Here is an 18,300-nt window from a genome sequence, read left to right on the forward strand (position 1 = left end):
GAGAGGACAGGAGGCGGCGGCGGCATCATCTTTCCCCTAGTCTAGGAAGGTCTTTCCGCAAAAGACACGAAGACATTTTTGAGAATTTACGGCTCCGTTTGCTGGGAGAGCGGAACTGCTCTCGGTGACGTCATCAGAAGTGCGCGAGAAGGCCGCTTCCGGCGCGCCGGCACCATAGAGGCGGGCGGATAGAGCGGCCGCGGCGGAGGCGATGCGGTACAACGAGCGGGAGCTGCTCTCGCTCTCCCGGCAGCCCGCCGAGAAGGCGGCCGAGATCCTCATGCGAGCCCCCAAGAAGGGCAGCGGTGAGCGGCCCAGGGGGTGGGGGAGGCGGGGTGTGTGTCACGTGACGTGATGGGCGGGAAGAGGATGCTCCGTAGAGACGTTGCTCTGCCCGTAATGTGCCAAGGCTACTAGTTAATAATACTGTTAATACTATTATGCTGTCAGGTTAAGTGGCGCAGCGGGAAAATGCCTAGGGAGCAAGAAGTTGCTGGTTCGAATCCCCGCTCGGGCAGTAGCCCGAGAAGATGCTGAAAGGCATCATTTCACACTGCGCGGGAGATGGCAATGGTCAACCTCTCCTGTATTCTGCCAAAGACAACCCCAGGAGTCTGTAGGCGCCAGGAGTCGAAATCGACTTGATGGCACACCTTTACCTATTTATCTAGTGCCTAAGAACAGCTATTATTATTATTATTTCTTGTTTACACAGTCAGGCAGGCGTTATTGACTGATTTGTTTTATCCAGACATCGACTCCTGCCCAAGAACCTGGGATGCCAGAACTTTCTTATCAATATTGTTGTTGGTATAGGTATCGCCATACAATGTATGCTGTTCCCAGTAAAGCTGCTTTTTGTAACTGGCTGGTGGTGATTTCTGTGGCCCCTATGGTGTTGAGGTGCTCTTCAAGGTCTTTTGGGACTGCACCCAGGGCGCCAGTTACCACTGGGATTATTTTGGTAGTCTTCTGCCACAGCCTTTCAATTTCAATTTGTAGATCTTTGTATTTGGTGATTTTTTCTATTTCTTTTTCTTCTATTCTGCTATCCCCTGGTATTGCTATGTCGATTATTTTGACTTGTTTTTCTTTCTTCTCAACTACAGTGATATCTGGTGTATTGTGTGGCAGATGTTTGTCTGTTTGTAGTCGGAAGTCCCATAATATTTTTGCATCTTCGTTTTCTACAACTTTTTCAATGTTATGGTCCCACCAATGTTTGGCTACAGGTAGCTTGTATTTTTTGCAGATGTTCCAGTGTATCATCCCTGCTACTTTGTCATGCCTTTGTTTGTAGTCAGTCTGTGTGATCTTTTTACAACAGCTGATTAGGTGGTCCACGGTTTCATCTGCTTCTTTACAAAGGCGGCACTTGCTGTTTGTGGTTGATTTTTCAACTTTTGCTCTTATTGCATTTGTTCTTAGTGCCTGTTCTTGTGCAGCCAGTATTAAACCCTCTGTTTCTTTCTTCAAGTTGCCATTCTTAAGCCATTATTATTACCGTATTTTACGGACTATAAGACGCTATGGACTATAAGACGCACCTTAATTTTAATCCAGTTTTTCAGAGTTTTAACATATTAAACTGTTAAAACACATAAGACGCACCTGAATTTTGGCAGATATTTTTCGAGGAAAAAAGTGAGTCTTATAGTCCATAAAATACAGTATTAATAATTCAATTTCTATATCATCCTTCCAAAAATGTCTCAAAGAGGTTTAGACAGAGAAATAATAAATCAGATAAGATGGATCCCTGTCCCCAAAGGGTTCACAATCTAAAAGAAACCTAAGATAGACACCAGGCACAGTCACTGGAGGTCCTGTGCTGGGGGTGGATAGGGCTAGTTACTCTCCCCCTGCTAAATAAAGAGACTCACCACATTAAAAGGTGCCTCTTTGACAAGTTAACAGGGGTTATCGATAACGGTATGTCCCAACAAGCAGTGCCCATTTGCCATGCTAAGAAGCAGTGGTGCTAGAATGCATTGATGCTGGCAGCCACTGCTCATCCTAAGTCATTCTATGTCACACTTATTTTGATTGATTGATTAAGTGCCGTCAAGTCGGTGTCAACTCTTAGCGACCACATAGAGAGATTCTCTCCAGGATGATCTGTCTTCCACTTGGCCTTTGAGGTCTCTCAGTGGTGCATTCATGGCTGTCATCATCCAGTCCATCCACCTTGCTGCTGGCCGTCTTCTTCTTCTCTTTGCTTCAACCTTCCCCAGTGTTATGGCCTTCTCGAGGGAGCTGGGTTTTTGCATAATGTGTCCAAAGTAGGATAGTTCGAGCCTGGTCATTTGTGCCTTGAGTGAAAATTCTGGATTGATTTGTTCTATGACCCATTGGTTTGTTTTCCTGGCTGTCCATGGTATCCTCAAAAATCTTCTCCAGCATCAAAGTTCAAAAGCGTCAGTGCTTTTTCTATCTTGCTTCTTCAAAGTACAGCTTTCACATCCATAGAGTGTCATGGGGAAAACCAAGGTCCGAACAATTCTAATCTTTGTAGGTGTAGACACGTCACGGCATCTCAATATCCTTTCCAAGGCCTTCATTGCAACCCTACCAAGTGCTAGTCAGTGGCGATGTAATACTACTCGAGAATAATGTTAATGGGTGGCAGCAGGCAACACTCATTCTATGGAACAATCCGCAAAATTGCTGAGATGCAGTAACAGCAAAATGCAGTTGTAAGTCCTGCTAGACTACTAATATGTCACACCAGTAATGGGTTGTACTGACAGCAGGTGCCTTATGCAATGTTGCTGCCATGCAGTAAAAAGCAATGTTGCCAGTAGCCAAAATTATTACTAGGCAATGCTAACAGGGAGTAATACAACTGAAGAATACTACTCATAAGCACAGCCCTGCTGGATCAGGCCCAAGAGCTCTCTAGTCCAGCATTCTGTTTCACACAGAGGCCCACCAGATGCTTTTGGGAAGCCCATGACAGGCAAGAGGTGAGGGCATGCCCTCTCTCCTGCTGTTGCTGCCCTGCAACTGGGATTCAGAGGTTTTGTGCCTCTGAGGCTAGAGGTGGCCCACAGCCACCAGACTAGTAGCCATGGAGAGGCCTGTCCTTTATGAGTAACAACTAATGCTAGTGATATGCAACAAGCAGTGCTACTAAGATACATTATTATTCACAGGTAACACTAATAAGATGCAGTAACAAGCAACAGTAACAATATGTAATATGACTCCTAAGGAACATTACTAATATGCAACAAGCAGTGGCAAGCAGTACAACTAGCAGCCAATAATAATAATGTAAGTTTTGGGCAGTATAAAAAGTTAAATAAATAAATATACTGCATATGCAATAATAAGCAGTACTACTGACAGTGCTATAATATTAATATATGGTATAGTCTTTGAGAACTGATAACTTGGGCGGGCGCTCCAACCTATGGCTTTATGAGTCTCCTAAGAGATGTCACCTATGGAATAACCCCGATTTTATCCTTTTCCCTTCCCAGTACTGAAGAAGCGTTTGGTGAAACTGGTGGTCAACTTTCTGTTTTATTTCCGAACCGACGAAGCTGAGGTGAGTGCTACTATCTGCCCTTGCAATACCGAGAGTCATGCATCTGTTGATTTGGAAACCACTCAGCAGACTCATTATCGAGGTCTCATTCAAACAGGCATCGTGTGTCAGTCTGTGCTGTTTCATTTCACCAGAGTTGTTTGCAGACTGTGGAGTTTACTTATTTATTTATTTAGCATATTTGTATACTGCCCAAAACTTAACTCTCTGGGCAGTTTACAATAAAACAATTCAAATCACAAGAAGTAAAAAGATTAAAACATCACAAAAATAAACAATGTTAAAACAATTGTTTTAATAATAAAACAATTAAACTCCTGTTCTACAGGTGAAACTCGGAAAATTAGAATATCGTGCAAAAGTCCATTAATTTCAGTAATGCAAGAAATTGAAGAATAGAACAATATCGGACCTCTGAAAAGTATACAGTGTACTGTGCTTGATTGGCCAGCAAACTCGCCTGACCTGACCCCATAGAGAATCTATGGGGCATTGCCAAGAGAAGGATGAGAGACATGAGACCAAACAATGCAGAAGAGCTGAAGGCAGCTAATGAAGCATCCTGGTCTTCCATAACACCTCATCAGTGCCACAGGCTGATAGCATCCATGCCACGCCGCATTGAGGCAGTAATTGCTGCAAAAGGAGCCCAAACCAAGTACTGAATACATATGCATGCTTATACTTTTCAGAGGTCCGATATTGTTCTATTCTTCAATCCTTGTCTTCTTGGTTCCATGTAATATTCTAATTTTCTGAGATTGTGGATTTGGGGTTTTCATGAGCTGTACGCCATGATCATCACAATTATAACAAATTAAGGCTTGACTTATCTCGCTTTGCATGTAATGCGTCTGTCTCATATATCAGTTTCACCTTTTAATTTGCATTACTGAAATTAATGGACTTTTGCACGATATTCTAATTTTCAGAGTTTCACCTGTAGTTCTTTAAGGACTCCCCTGCACTCAGCTGTGTCTGCCCTCTGTGATGTCACAGCAGCTAAGCCAATTACAGCCAGAGATGTCACAGCAGAATAAAAATGTTAGAAGTGTCTAACTTCGGTTGTTAGCCAGTGTGGTATAATGGTGAGGGTGTCGGATTAGGGAGGCACCAGGCTGCACTCCTCACTGGGGGACCTTAGAACATAAGAACAGCCCTGCTGCAGGATCAGGACCAAGGCCTATCAAGTCCAGCATCCTGTTTCACACAGTGGCCCACCAGATCCCTCCGGGAAACCCACAGGCAAGAGGTATGTGCATGCCCTCTCTCCTGCTGGTATTTAGAGGCATCTCGCCTCTGAGGCTGGAGGTGGCCCTCCGACTAGTAGCTGTTGATAGACCTGTTCCCCATGAATTTATCTAAACCTCTCTTAACGCCTCAAAGGCAGGATGCTTCTGAGTACCAGTTGCAGGGGAGTAACAGCAGGAGAGAGGGCATGCCCTCAACTCTGGCCTGTAGGTTTCCAGCAGCATCTGATGGGCCACTGTGTGAAACAGGATGCTGGACTAGATGGGCCTTGGGCCTGATCCAAAGGGGCTGTTCTTATGCTCATGACAGCCAACAACCCAGATGGCTTTAAGAGGGGCTTGGATAACTGCATGGAGAGGTCTATCATGGGCTACTAGTCAGAGGGCTAAAGGCCACCTCCAGTCTCCAAGGCAGGATGCCTGTGAGTACCAGTTGCAGGGGAGTCACAGCAGGAGAGAGGGCAGGCCCCTTTCAACTCCTGCCCTGTGGCTTCCAGCGGCATCTGGTGGGCCGCTGTGGGAAACAGGATGCTGGACTAGATGGGCCTCCTTGGGCCCGATCCAGCAGGGCTGTTCTTATGTTCTTAAAGCCATCCCGGCTGCTGGCAGTCACCACATCCTGTGGCAGAGAATGCCACAAGAACTTGGGCCAGGCTAACCTTCCTCAAAGGGTTGTGAGGATGAAAGGTCGGGGCAGCGCAGAGCCTTCGGCTCGCTGAAGAAAGAGGTAGAAAAATGTAGCCCGTGACAACAGCAGGGGTGGGTGGGAAAGTGAGTTGACCATGCTCTCCTTTGAAACTGGACCGTCTGTCTTTCTCTCTCTCTCTCTCTCTCTGGCCTCTAGCCTGTGGGTGCCTTGCTGCTGGAGCACTGCCAGATCAAACAAGAGGAAGAAAATGTCTTCTCCATCAGTGAGTCCTTGAGAAAGCGGCTTTGGGGGCGAGAGGAGAGGAGATCTCCCTACACGGAAGGCACTTTTCCAGGAAGCGTGTGGCTCTTTTGCAGCAGGGGGTCAGGAGAGCCTGCCAAGTGGCTTGCAGTTGGCCTGGCACCCCTTTCTAGAACCTCTCTTCCAGAGGGTGTATGGCTTTGTGGGTGACGGGCAGGTGGGAAAAGCTGGCTGTGGGCTTCAGCTAGGAGGCACTGGGGGAACCCTTGCCTGCTCAGGGTGGGGGTCAGGTTTCCTTCTCCTGGGGTATTCTAACTGTGCAGGCATAGTTACTCTGGTGTAAATTCCGGGGCTGAGGTGTGTGACCTCCAATCTGCCCACTCTTCCCTTGTGGCTGAAAAGAGAGCCCCCACCGCCTGACCTTGGATAGTAGCAGAGAGCAGCCATTTTTACAGCAGTATTTGAAAGAGGGGTGGAGAAAAGCCCCCTCCCCACTCCTCTCCAAGATCAGCACTGCATCTCTTGGCCTGGCAAAATGCAAATGTCTCTCTGAATGCAGAAAGTGGGGAGGAGAGCCGGTCTGGTGGGAGTGAGCATGAATTGCCCCCTTTGCTAAACAGGGTCTGTGTTGGTTTGCATTTGAATGGGAGACTACATATGTGGGCACCGTACGATATTCCCCTTAGGGCAGGCCTGCTCAACTTAGGCCCCCCAGCTGTTTTTGAACTACAACTCCCACAATTCCCAGCCACAGTGGCCAATAGCCAGGGATTATGGGAATTGTAGGCCAACATCTGCAGGAGGGCCGAAGTTGAGCAGCCCTGCCTTAGGGGGTGGGACTGCTCTGGGAAGAGCACCTGCCTGCTTGTGTGCAGAAGGTCCCAGGTTCCCTCCCTGGCAGCATCTCCAAGATAGGGCTGAGAGAGACTCCCGGCTGCAGCCTTGGAGAAGCCACTGCCAGTCTGTGTGGACAATACTGAGCTAGATGGACCAAGGGTCTGACTCAGTATAAGGCCGCTTCCTATGTTCCTAAGAAAGCACCTTGTTGGATCAGCCCAGAGTTCTATCCAGGCTAGCATCCTGGCTGCGTTTTACATGGGGCAAAGTTAACGTTTGTCTGTGTCTTGGAGTTTACAGCCTCCTACCCAACTTTTTTTAAACACTAGCTTTTGAGCCCAGCCTTCCGTGGCCTTCTTTCCCGCACAAGGCTCTGCCCCATGAGGCCTACAGTTTGAAACTGAGCTGGTGGGGAAAGAACTGAGGAATTGAAGAGGCTCCGAAGAGAGTGAGTGTGCGTGTGCTGTGTTTTCCCCAGGCTTCCTTGAAGAGCTGGACAGGAAGTACTACTTTGAATGTGAAACAGAAGACCAGTGTCGGGAGTGGGTAGAGGTGCTGCAGAAAGCCAGGTAAGGCCCATGGGGCGTCACACTTTTTGTGGGTCTCCTGAAGGCTTCGACCAGCCACTGTTGGGAATGGGGCACTGGGCAGTTATCCAGCAGGGCTTGGTCAGGCCACAGCCGCTGTTTTCAGCAGTGGCTATGGGAAGCCTGCCAGCAGATGAAGGCAAGGGGCCCTTTTCTTTGCCCTAGCATTTACACTCAAAGGTAGATTGCCATGGAATGGAGAGGTTCCTGTTATAAATGATGGCTTGTCATTTCGAGCAGGGACTAGCCGATTCAGCACCAACACTGGAAGGACTAGGTCCCCAGGGGATGGCTTTTCAAATTAGGATGCAGCTGTTTCCGGCAGCGGCCGCAGGTAGGCTGACCCTCCGGCAGCCAAGCACTTTGCCACTTCCATCCATCCACGTTCTCACGGGCTCTGTTTTTTCTTTCGCATGCAGCTATGAGTTCATGAGAAACAGCTTGATCTTCTACCGGCACGAGATCCAGAAGATGACCGGGAAGGTGAGCAGCTCCCAGGGCTCTCTTCGGAATCGGGGGTTCCCACTCTGGGGTGCCCAAGGACAGAGCCAGAGTAATCCAGCTCCTGGAACCTGAGGAAGCCTCTCTCCAGCATAGCGCTGAGCCTCTGGAACAGGCAGCAAACTGACCGGGGCAGCTTAGTTGAAGCGTGTCTATCCCACCACAGATGGGGTCTGACTTCCACTCCTACCTTCAGACATAGGAAGCTGCCATATACTGAGTGAGACTGTTAGTCTATCTAGCTCAGTATTGTCTTCACAGACTGGCAGCGGCTTCTCCAATGTTGCAGGCAGGAGTCTCTCAGCCCTATCTTGGAGATGCTGCCAGGGAGGGAACTGGGAGCCTAGGTGCTCTTCCCAGAGCGGCTCCATCACCTAAGAAGGGGAATCTCTTCCAGTGCTGACACTTCTAGTCTCCCATTCAGATGCAACCAGGGTGGACCCTGCTTAGCTCAGGGGAAAAGTCATGCTTGCTACCACAAGACCAGCTTTCCTCTCCTAAAAAGATCTCAAGTACAGAGCCAGGAAAGATCTTAGGGAATATAGGAAGCTGCCATTTACTGAGTCAGACCCTTGGTCCACCTAGCTCAGTATTGTCTACACAGACTGGCAGCGGCTTCTCCAAGGTTGCAGGCAGAAGTCTCTCAGCCCTCTCTTGGAGATGCTGCCAGGGAGGGAACTTGGAACCGAGATGCTCTTCCCAGAGCGGCTTCTTCCCCTGAAGGGAATATCTTCCAGTGCTGCTCACACTTCTAGTCTCCCTTTTATATGCAACCAGGGCAGACTCTGCTTTGCTATGGGGACAAGTCACGCTTGCTACCACAGGACCAGCTCTCCTCTCCCTGGATTTCTCCTCTCCTCTCCCCCCCTCAGCATCCCAAAACCTGCATCCTTAGCTCCTCCGGCTCCACCACTCACAGCGGCCCAGAGGTCTCCTGTTTCATTAAATGACTCTTGCCTTGTTGCCCCATATCCCTTGAGCCCCATAGATCTAAGAACAGCCTTGCTTGATCAGGCCCAAGGCCTTCCTAGCCCAGCACTCGCCTTGGGCAGCCACCCAGCCAGGAGAGGAAGGCACACCCTCTCGCCTGCCCTTGCTCCCCTGCCACTGGGATTCACGGGCATCCCTGCCTCTGGACATGGAGGTGGCCTATAGCCATCAGGACTAGTAGCCATCGAGAGACCTGTCCTCCATGACTTTGTTGAGGCCCCTTTTAAAGCCACTCGAGGGGGTGGCCATCACATCCCGTGGTAGAGAATTCCATAGATTATTTAGGTCCTTTTGTTGATGCTGTCGATGACCCCCTGCTGCCTTAAGTGACTCTCCCCTTTCTCCCCCTTGTGCCTGGAACCCCCACCCAGAACGCTTCCAGGCTTTCTGGGCCGGATTGCCAACCCCCCTCCTTTTCTCGTTGACCACAGGACCCTTTGGAGCAGTACGGCATCTCGGAGGAGGCTCGTTTCCAGCTAGGCGCCCGGAAGCTGTAACCCTGGTTACAGGGCTAAACTCCTGGCATCAGTGGAGTTTGGCCAATGTTCCTGACCACACCTCCAGCCAAATTCCTACTCTCTGGTTCAGGCCTCTACACTGTGGAAAGTTGATTGGGAGAGCTTCTCTCTCCTCTCTTCTTAAAGTGTACTTTATAGCTTTTTTTTTTTTTTTTTAAAGGGAATCCTTTCTCTGCACCCATCCAACCAACTTCCTCCCATTTCCATCGTCTTTGCTCTTGGCCTCTTGCAGGCAGAGGCAGCCTTGATGTTACGGGGGAGGAAACGGGGCATTGCCAAGGAAGCAGCGCTAAGCTGGCCTTGCGCGGCTGCTTCCTTGGGAGGAAAAAAGGGGGCTTCCCTTCCTACAGGAGGACCAGGTCTCCCCTTTTCGTCCTCTCTCAAAATCGCTTTGGCTCCAAACAACGTTGCAGAAAGTCACTGTCCTGGGCTGGCTTTCTGAATGGTCAGCAGGCACACCCAGAGCTGTGACTTGCCTGGAAACCCAAGATTATTCTTGCACACTCCAGAAACAAACCCTTTTCAGGTCCCAAAGTGATGCACGCTTTCAAGCCTGAATTCAGAACAAGTTGGCCCCAACAGAAGCTTGGGCAACGCAAGTTGCATCCGGAGTCTGTGCAGAGTCCATTTTGGTCTCCGCTGCCATCGGGGGGTTGTGCCTTGCCGGCAGCCTCTGTGGCGTGGCTGACATTTGTGCCAAACACAAGCCCCTTTGAACGCCTTCCTGCGTGGCAAGCGGGCAGGGTAGCTGTTCTTCACAGCACAGGAAAGGGTTCTGCAGAGCCTTTAGAGGTCCAAATTCTCTGTTGCTTCTCTACTTGTGGCCCAGTTAGCACATGAACCGGCTGGGGTGGATGCTACCCTCTTGCAGGGGCGAGGTGCACATGCTCGTGGTGATCTGAAATATCAAAAAAAGAACTTGGTGATAGTATCGCAGGAGTTGCAGCTTTCAGTGTGTGCTCATGCTTCTGTTGTCCTGACCACTGGGCTGGCTGTGCTGCTTTTAAAACGACTATATTAATGTGTTCCAAGGAATGTATTAATGTGTTCCAAGGAAAACTGGTGAGAAGGTCTTCCAAAGATCACTCTGCGGCGAGAGAGAGAGAGAGAGAGAGAGAATATATATGTGTTCACTGTTCCCTTAACCCTGACCCTTTCCTCTGGCAAAACTGAGTGCAAATTTACTCTTAATTGTTTACGGACACAGCTAAAGGAGGGGTGAGAACACAAAGAAAGCTGCAAGTGTGAGAATACGACCACCCACTTTCCATTCCTAGAGAGGGAGATGTTGCTAGACCCCACTATGTGCAAGATGGTAGCCAGGGGGAGACCTGGCTCATGGATCCCCCTCTTTCCCCCCAACGGAGACTGCCTTGCCTGAAAGTAGAGCCTGCCCTGGGCTCCATCCTAAGCTAGCCCCGGCTTCTTCTCTCCCCCACTTCCCAAACTGGCAGCTGAATGTATTCCAAACATGCTGTGAAACTCCTGTGGGCCTTCTCGAAGCTTCCTTCGCCCGCCAAGCGTTCGAGGAGGGCGGGGATCAGCCCAGGCTGCATCACCTGGGTGGGTTTTTCCCCCTGATGCAGAATATCTGGAAGCTTCAGAAGTTCAGGGGTGTACTTTTTACCGGTTTACAGCCACGGACTCGCCTGGGTTCGGGGCCCAGCGACAAGGTGGTGGTACTGCTGTCTGTTGTGCAACCCTGACCGCCTCCTCACTCCAGGGGCTGTACTTGTCGTGTGAATCATGGCATTTCCTCTCCTCCTCCCCACAAATAAACTGCCATCTGTTCTTGGTTACAATTGAGAGGTGCAGACGCTGTTCTTATTCTTGCTGGGCAGACGCTCTGGCAGCCTTGTATTCACTGGACCGTTCCTCCACCTCGGATGCCTCGCAACAGCCCTGCCCTGTGTGGAGGGAAGTACCTCAGATGCCTCCCCAGCCCCTGACAAGCTGCATCCAGGCCCCCTTGGGCTCTGAGCCTTGACCGGGCAACCACTTTCTGTCCCTGGCCTTTTTTCTGTGCCCTGCAGACTAGCAACTTAAACTGAGCTCTCTGATGTGCACTTCATCGGGATTCTAAAGAGGGCGGCTGTAGTGCTAGCTCAGTATTAGGGTTTCAGAGCTTCCCATCTTCCAAACAAAATTGTCCTAAATTCCATTGGTTCCAAGTGACAGTCTGAACATTCTTGGCTCCCTTCCCTTGAGAACTGACATACACGATGACTGAGGATTGCTTAATTTTTGACCTGGGGCATTTCTGGCTTGTCTTGCCGGCCCTTGAAGGAACTACAGCCCATTTCCTCCTTCCGTACCCTCACAACAATCTTGTGAGGTGGGCAAATAACTGACTTCACTGACTGGCAGCTGCTCTCCTGGGCCACAGACGGGGGGTTTCCCCAGCTGTACCTGGAGACGCTGAGGATTGAACTAGATCCCTGCTTTCCAGGCTGAAGTTACTTTTCCCCTGAGCTATCTATGATTGAAAATATGAAGCTGCCACCTACTGAGTCAGACGTTTGGTCCCTCTAGCTAAATATTGTCTACACTGACTGGCAGCAACTCTCCTGGGTTTCAGATGGGGGCCCTTTTCGCAGCCCTACCAACAAAAAAAGGAGATAGACACACAATGTACAGCGTATTAAAATACATACATTTTTTTAATATAAAGACAAACTTCAAAGCCATTTTTTTTCAATTACAAATCAAGGGGACATATGGGGACATATGGGAGGAGATTAGAATGAGCGAGGAAATTTTGCAGTGCAGAGAACTGGAAAGGACACGGGGTGGGGAAAAAAATATAGATAAGATTATTACATACATATATACACACACCAGAAGTTTTCACATGAGTTCTATAGAAGAATGAGAAGTCAAACTGACTGAGCAAATTAACAAAACCAGACAAACCCGATACATTAGAGGAGAGTATTGAATTTTAAATAAAATTTCCTTTTCATGGTCTAATGTGTACAAAACAAAGCTCCTAGTCCCTAGGAAAGAACATCCCATATCACCACCTCTAAGCAAGAAAATGGGTACTCTTCAATCCATTAAGAAATGGATTTTATTTTACATTTTACAAATGAATTCCTGAGCAACAGCAATTTCCATCACTGAATTTCCCCTTCAACTCTCCCAAATCAGATTTTCACACCTTTAAAAAGAAAAAAGAAAAAGGCCTTAACCAGTCTAGTGACTTTTGCAAAGTGTGTTTCTTGAAGACTCAAATGTGGAACACCGAGAAGTAGAGCAAATTTAGCTAGGCCATTCGACCCAAAGTTTCCCTTATCCATTGCAGAAATAAATCGCCATCCCACACAGCTATAGGGAGCTAGGGCAGGGGCTAGATTAAAAACTCCCAATCAGTGTGTCATGAGGAAATGGCAACCTGATCAGTTCTGAAAGGATCCTCGCTAAGTTGCGCTAGGGTTGCCTGGAGGAGATCTTTAGTCTGCACCGAGTTGGAGAACCAACCTTGACCTGGTCACCTCTGGTGATCAGAGAATCTCCAACCGGCGACCACCCAAGAAAAGGTTTTGGAAACTGATAGTCTGATTCCAACTCCCCTCTGTTTCCTTTCATTTTTTAAAAAATATGAAAAATACCCAGCCTCACAAGGACAGGCAGCCCAGTAAAAGGTCTTGAAGGATATTAAGAATATAGGAAGGCTGGTTTCAAAGTAGACGTTGTGGCCCCATATGTTCATTTTTTACTGCATTATTTGTTTTCTGTAGATTCATTTAAATACACTTTATTCACCAGAGAAAACCTGCTTATTTTCTGGGGGCAAAACTCCATTGCCTCATAACACCCACCCAAAATGCTTTCACTCTGAAGCAACCTGTGCTTTAAAACTGAAAACAAGCCCACCAAATCCAACTTTTCCTCCCATCATGGCTGCTGCAATAGCACACACAACACACACACACACACACACACACACTCTTCACCCCAACGCACAATTATGACCCCTCATCATTTGCAGACAACTACAAAATTCTTCAAATTCATTTTTGCACAATCTGTGCATGTGCTTAAGGATGTGTCCACGAAAAACCTAGCGATACACAGTAGGCAAAGGTTTGGGTTTGTTTCTCAAATTAGGTAAAAAGCAAGAGACAAGAGGCAGTTTGGATTTCAAAGCGGCACACTCCCCATTACACAGATTTCAAATAGTGCCCTGGGTGCAGGCGTTGCTATGCGAGTTCAAACACAGAAAGCAAGCAAGCAAGCCGGCCAGACGGCTAGTCTCCCTGGCCAGAGCGAGCCTAGAAGCAGCCCTACGTCCAAAGCCAGCGTAGACAAACAGGTGAGCCAGGATGCCACGAGACAAATCTGTGCACTTGGTCAGAAGGATTTAAGACAAGCATGGAGTGGAGTTCGGAGCGGGGGGCGTGGCGTGGCTTCCAGGTTGGAGAGGCAACGAACACATGTGCATGCACACATGCCCCGAGATGATGTCACGGGCAGAGAAATAGCACCATATTCCACACCAGAAAGCAGGGTCAGGTTTGAGTCTTGGGGAATGAACAAGCAAGCTGCCGCCCTGAAAATGCAACTGCGGCAAAAATCAGGCAACACTTCCCTTTTGCAGCTCTGGGGCTAAGGACAGGAAAGGGTGTTGGTGCCGGTGTTGCAACCCGACCGACCAGGCAGGCAGGGAGGGCCAGAACTGTTGGCTATGAAGTTCCCGGAGGGTGGCGTCGCCCGTGTGCTCGGCCCGTCCCCGAACACAAAGGTGCATCATCTCCAGGTCAACAGCGGACTGATCGGAGATTGGTCTCCACGTCTGGGGGAGTTGGGGAGACGATATTCAAGAGGAAAGGTTCTTCGGTCGTGTGGCTGGAGCCGACGGCCAGCCTTCGTGAGCCACAGTCCTTGGAAACGAGAGCACCGGCAAGAATGATGAGCCCAAGGCGGAGTAAGGCGGGCTTTGGGGGAGAGCATCCCATGGGGTACTGGGTTTGGGGACCCGATCACTCCCAGACCTGAATAGCTGCCACATGAAAAAATGGGGGATCCTGCCCAAGTCAGGGTCCAAGAAAGCCGGCCGGGAATGCTGAAGTGAGCCTGGGGCCTGCCTCTGTTTCATAAGGAAGGGAAGGCCACTATCCCATGGCCTTGTCTATAGCAGCACAATGAAGAGGCCTGGAGACTTGGCAAACATCTGGCCTCCCAAGGGGAACGTCTGCTTGGAAGCGAGCTGAAGGAGCAGGCCAGCCGGCCAGCCGGCCGGCCGGTGGAGGACCGATGCCACATGCAAAGCCCCCTTGCGGAGAAAAGCCCCCCAGGGTTCGCTCCAGGTAAAGTGTCTGCCCCGACACTTTGAACGCCAAGAAGCTAGCTAGAGGGACAGCAAGACTCACGGACGGGCTGCGAGAGAGGAGACTCCTCTCTCTTGTGGGCCTGTGTCCACCCACAGAGGGCAAGACGGCCAGGAAGGCCTCTCAAGCAAGGGGAGGCAAGCGAGCCCGCTAAGCAGCAGCAGCGGCCAGCACCATCGTCAAAGAGAACCGGATCTTGAGAAGACACCCAGCCACCTCCCTTTCCGGAGTCTAACAAGTGTCAAAGTGAAGAGTGGGAGGGGCCATCACTAGGAGAGGAGAGGACTCCATGTCACGAGATTTTTTTAAGAAGACAGATGGGAAGGGCAAAGTGGGGCGGGGGGAGATCAGGCCCTCAAGCCTCAAATCGCCACAGCCCACCTGCAGCCAAGGATGAGAAGAGCCAAGAGAGGGCAAGAGAGTGGCCAACAAGGGGGTAGGGGTTGATTGTCAAACGAGTGGGTTTTTCTGCAGAGGACATTTTGCAGTAGAAGGGCCACGCGCTGGCGCTCAGTAGCATGGTGATGTTTAGGGCTGCTGATACACAGGAAATGCACCTCTCCCTTCTCATACAAAACCCACCTCCGCTATGCTAGAGATCGACTCCTTCCTGTGGGGGCGAAGGCCAGAGAGCACGCACAGCTGGTCACCGGGTGGGAACACCACTTTGTCCTGGACTCCAGGACGCGGCGCGGGGTTCGAAGCAGGAGTTCTCCAAGGAGGGAGATGGGGGAGTCGTCGGACTACAACTCCAATCAGTCCAACGTCCGTGGACCCATGTTGGAGGAACCCTGGTTGAGGGGCTGCTGCTAGAAGCTACTAGAGGACGTTTGGCGGGGTGCTCTCTCCTCTCAGACATTCCTTGTTTCCAGAGACACTTTTGCCCGCCTTGGCAAAGGAAATCCAACAGACGGCAACCAATTCAGACAACCGTCGTGTGTGTGGCGGCTGCCGGAAACGCAGGACTCTCCGCACCCGGTGGAAATCAGCTAGGCGGCCTGCCCAACCATCCTCAAGGAAAACCCATCTGATGGACGTTAAGGGCCAAGTGGCAAAAGGTATCCCAGACAAACATGCCTCTTCAGGCACAGTCTACGAGGACAGGGTCAGGGCGGGGGGGGGGGGGAGGAAAGGCGGCCCACCCTGTGCCAGTTTTCCCCTTCATGAGCCATTGATTGAGCACGCAATGCCCATGAGCACAGTAGTTGCAGGGCCCAAGACGAGCAAGGGAAGGAGCATCTCCTCCCACCCCAACTCTTCTCTTCCACCCCGAACTGGGGCAAATGCAGGAGCTTGCTTGGTGAGCTCCAGGACACTGAAGGGTCCCTGGAAACACTGATCCTAGATGGGCTTCCACTCTCCATGCCCCCCGCTCTCCTGGGGCCTGTATATGAGAAACGCAGCCGAGAACCTCATTGGGTGATGGGGCAATGGTGAACGGAAGGTAGGCAGCTGTGGAAAGGTGGTCCCCCCCAGCAGGCAGGGAAGAAACAGACACGAGGCACCGCTGATGGAATCTTGTCCCTAACCACCCCTGTAACTGGCTAGCCGGCACAGAGAGCACCACAATAGTTCCACCTTGACCTGCTGAAATCTCACTGATCTGTTATTATTGCAATTTCTTCAGCCAGCCCTCCGTCCAAAACTACCCTGTGCGCAGAGCAAGGATCTGTCCACGCCAAGCTCCCCACCTCGGTTGCTTTTACACGCTTGAATAAATTAAATCTTACAAAACCCACAACCCTTTATATCCCCACCCCCGGATTTACTATTAACACCAGCTAATACAAAATAAACGAAAAGCATATGAAATCTATTTATAAATTTTAGAACAGCTCTATAAAATACGAGTCGCTTCCCAGAAGTGGTGCACCTTTTTTTCCCCTGTACACTGAACATCACCAAGTCACAAATTACTACGTTATTCCCTCCCCCCACACCGCAAGTAATGCACCAGTTTGTTAAGTGTGACACACAGTTCAGCTAGAGATTGTGGTATGTGGGTGTGTTGTCTCTGTGGGTGTGGAACTGCATTAAAACCTACTTACGCAAAAGCAGTACAAAAGCAGCAAGCACACTTTTAAAGTCCATAAAATATAGAAGAGGCAAAGCAGTTCTCTCTATCAAGTATCAAAAGCTTGCTAACAAAAATACATCGGAACAGATGACACCCACTCACCCCCACATGAAGTTGAGAGACGTCTGCTGTAGCTCACGTTTGTCGAGCGCGGCTGAGAACGACCCAGCCAACACCAGCAGCCACGGAGCCATGCGCACAGGCGGTCAGCATCCTTGGGACAAGCAGGCTTTGATGCATCTGCTAGGAATGAGTTTCAGGGAAGTACCGGGGAACGGGAAAACCCCTGCATCGCAAGGACCAAGGAATTAACTGGCCACCATAAGCTGGCCTCTCATCTGTGGAGGGGGACAAAACCTCCTTGGACGATCCCCCAGCTTTTGAGATGGGGTGGCAGAAGCGGGTCTACAAGACTGGGACTGCCAAACAATGCAAGCAACGAAAAACAGCGTGTCAGGCCAAGGGGGGGAGGAAGGACCCAACCGCTACAGAACTAGGGGAGGGAAGAGGGGAACAGATGCAGAGGCTGCTCTAGCGTGGCTGTTGGGATGGAAAGGTCTAAAGAGGGACTGCCCAAGGCCAGAGACCACCGAGGTGACAGGGCACCTGTTAATAATGCCACCTCCTCTACAGCCAAAGGGAAGAGCCGCCGGGCGGGGATGGAGGAGAGACTTGTCCAAGGGACTGGGCCCTGTGGTTACCGAAACCCCCTTTGGATTTTGCACCGTTAAGGCAAGCACCTCTTCAAAGCGCACCTGTTGTCTGAACACCTGTGGGGAGATCCCCACTGAGCACCATGGCGTCCACTTGGCCACGCCGGGGGGGGGTGTCCTGGGAGAGGTGCGCGATTCTCACCTTCCTGTCTGCAATATGCATTACCACCGCAGTTGGACCTAGAGAACAGAGCCGACTGCACCCCACCCCGTCCAACATCTTACTTCCCTACAAAAGCCAGTCAGTTCTAGCAATGTCAAGAGGAGCAAGGAGAATAAATCACGAGCCAAAAATGCAGACCAGGAGGGCGTGGCGTGGCATGGCGTGGCCCGGGTCATCCCACCAGGCAGAAAGCACCACAAGATCAGACTGGAGAGGCACAGTTTGTTGGACGTGAGTAGCACCAAGAGAAGCCGTCTCTGCTGGTGTGCCAATCCTTTATTTCTTTCAGAGAGAGAATTATTCGATTTCAACGTTAGCTTGGTTTTTTTCAGTCCTACAACTTCAGGTGGAACAAAGTCATCAAAACTGTGTGTGTGTTTTAAACATTTAAAAATATATAAACTATCAACAGTACAAATTTGAGCATTTCTAAGCATTTTTTTTTCTGCAGTTTGAATATATATATATATATATATATATATATATTTAACTTAGATTCACAGTAGCATTTTCTTTTTTCTGGTCTTGTGTTTATGACTTGGTTTGTTTTGTCCAGTACTGATATATATATATATATATGTAGAGAGAGAAAGAGAGAGAGACACACACACACAAAAGAAGAAGGGGGAGCAGAAACCCTTGAGCGTTCCCAGGCGAGCACCTTCAGTGGAAGCAGAGAGAAGTTGGTCCACATTATCTTTGCATAGGTCACGTTGGGTTGAGGTAGAAATCCTAGTTACCTATGAAACATCAAGGGGGGGAGGGGGCAGAGAAGGGAAGGGAGCAAGTTCAATTTGGAACTGGCCATTTTTTTTAAGAAACGGGAAGTGCCAAGTAGGCTGTACCGTCCTTCACTGTTAATAACTTTCCTAGCTGACATATCATACATGTC

General features: G+C 49.7%; 2 protein-coding genes across 6 annotated transcripts in view; one reads left to right on the forward strand and one right to left on the reverse strand.

The window, feature by feature from the left end:
- Window positions 1-3: 3 nt before the first annotated feature.
- On the forward strand, window positions 4-10,931 carry PLEKHJ1 (pleckstrin homology domain containing J1). Its single transcript, XM_053291887.1, has 6 exons — window positions 4-305; window positions 3,486-3,553; window positions 5,648-5,714; window positions 7,008-7,098; window positions 7,536-7,599; window positions 9,039-10,931. The coding sequence occupies exons 1-6, from the start codon at window positions 212-214 to the stop codon at window positions 9,102-9,104; spliced, it is 450 nt and encodes a 149-aa protein (XP_053147862.1). The 5' UTR covers window positions 4-211; the 3' UTR covers window positions 9,105-10,931.
- An 826-nt stretch (window positions 10,932-11,757) lies between these two features.
- Window positions 11,758-18,300, reverse strand: part of DOT1L (DOT1 like histone lysine methyltransferase) — an 89,044-nt gene continuing 82,501 nt past the window's right edge. For all 5 annotated transcript variants that reach the window (XM_053291877.1, XM_053291876.1, XM_053291875.1 and 2 more), the window contains one exon: window positions 11,758-18,148. Coding sequence is in view for 1 of the 5 variants with exons in the window: in XM_053291878.1 (XP_053147853.1) it covers window positions 18,141-18,148 (8 nt within the window). In the remaining 4 variants the exon portion in view is untranslated. The remainder of the gene's footprint in view (window positions 18,149-18,300) is intronic.

Source organism: Hemicordylus capensis, chromosome 2, assembly GCF_027244095.1.
Source record: "Hemicordylus capensis ecotype Gifberg chromosome 2, rHemCap1.1.pri, whole genome shotgun sequence".
In the NCBI taxonomy this organism is placed as follows: Eukaryota; Metazoa; Chordata; class Lepidosauria; order Squamata; family Cordylidae; genus Hemicordylus; species Hemicordylus capensis.

Bases quoted from the DNA above. Each gene is read 5' to 3' on its own strand.
- PLEKHJ1 (XM_053291887.1), top strand. From the start codon at position 212: ATGCGGTACAACGAGCGGGAGCTGCTCTCGCTCTCCCGGCAGCCCGCC. The intron at 306-3,485 runs GTGAGCGGCCCA...TTCCCTTCCCAG, and splicing joins AGCCCCCAAGAAGGGCAGCG to TACTGAAGAAGCGTTTGGTG. The intron at 7,099-7,535 runs GTAAGGCCCATG...TTTCGCATGCAG, and splicing joins GAGGTGCTGCAGAAAGCCAG to CTATGAGTTCATGAGAAACA.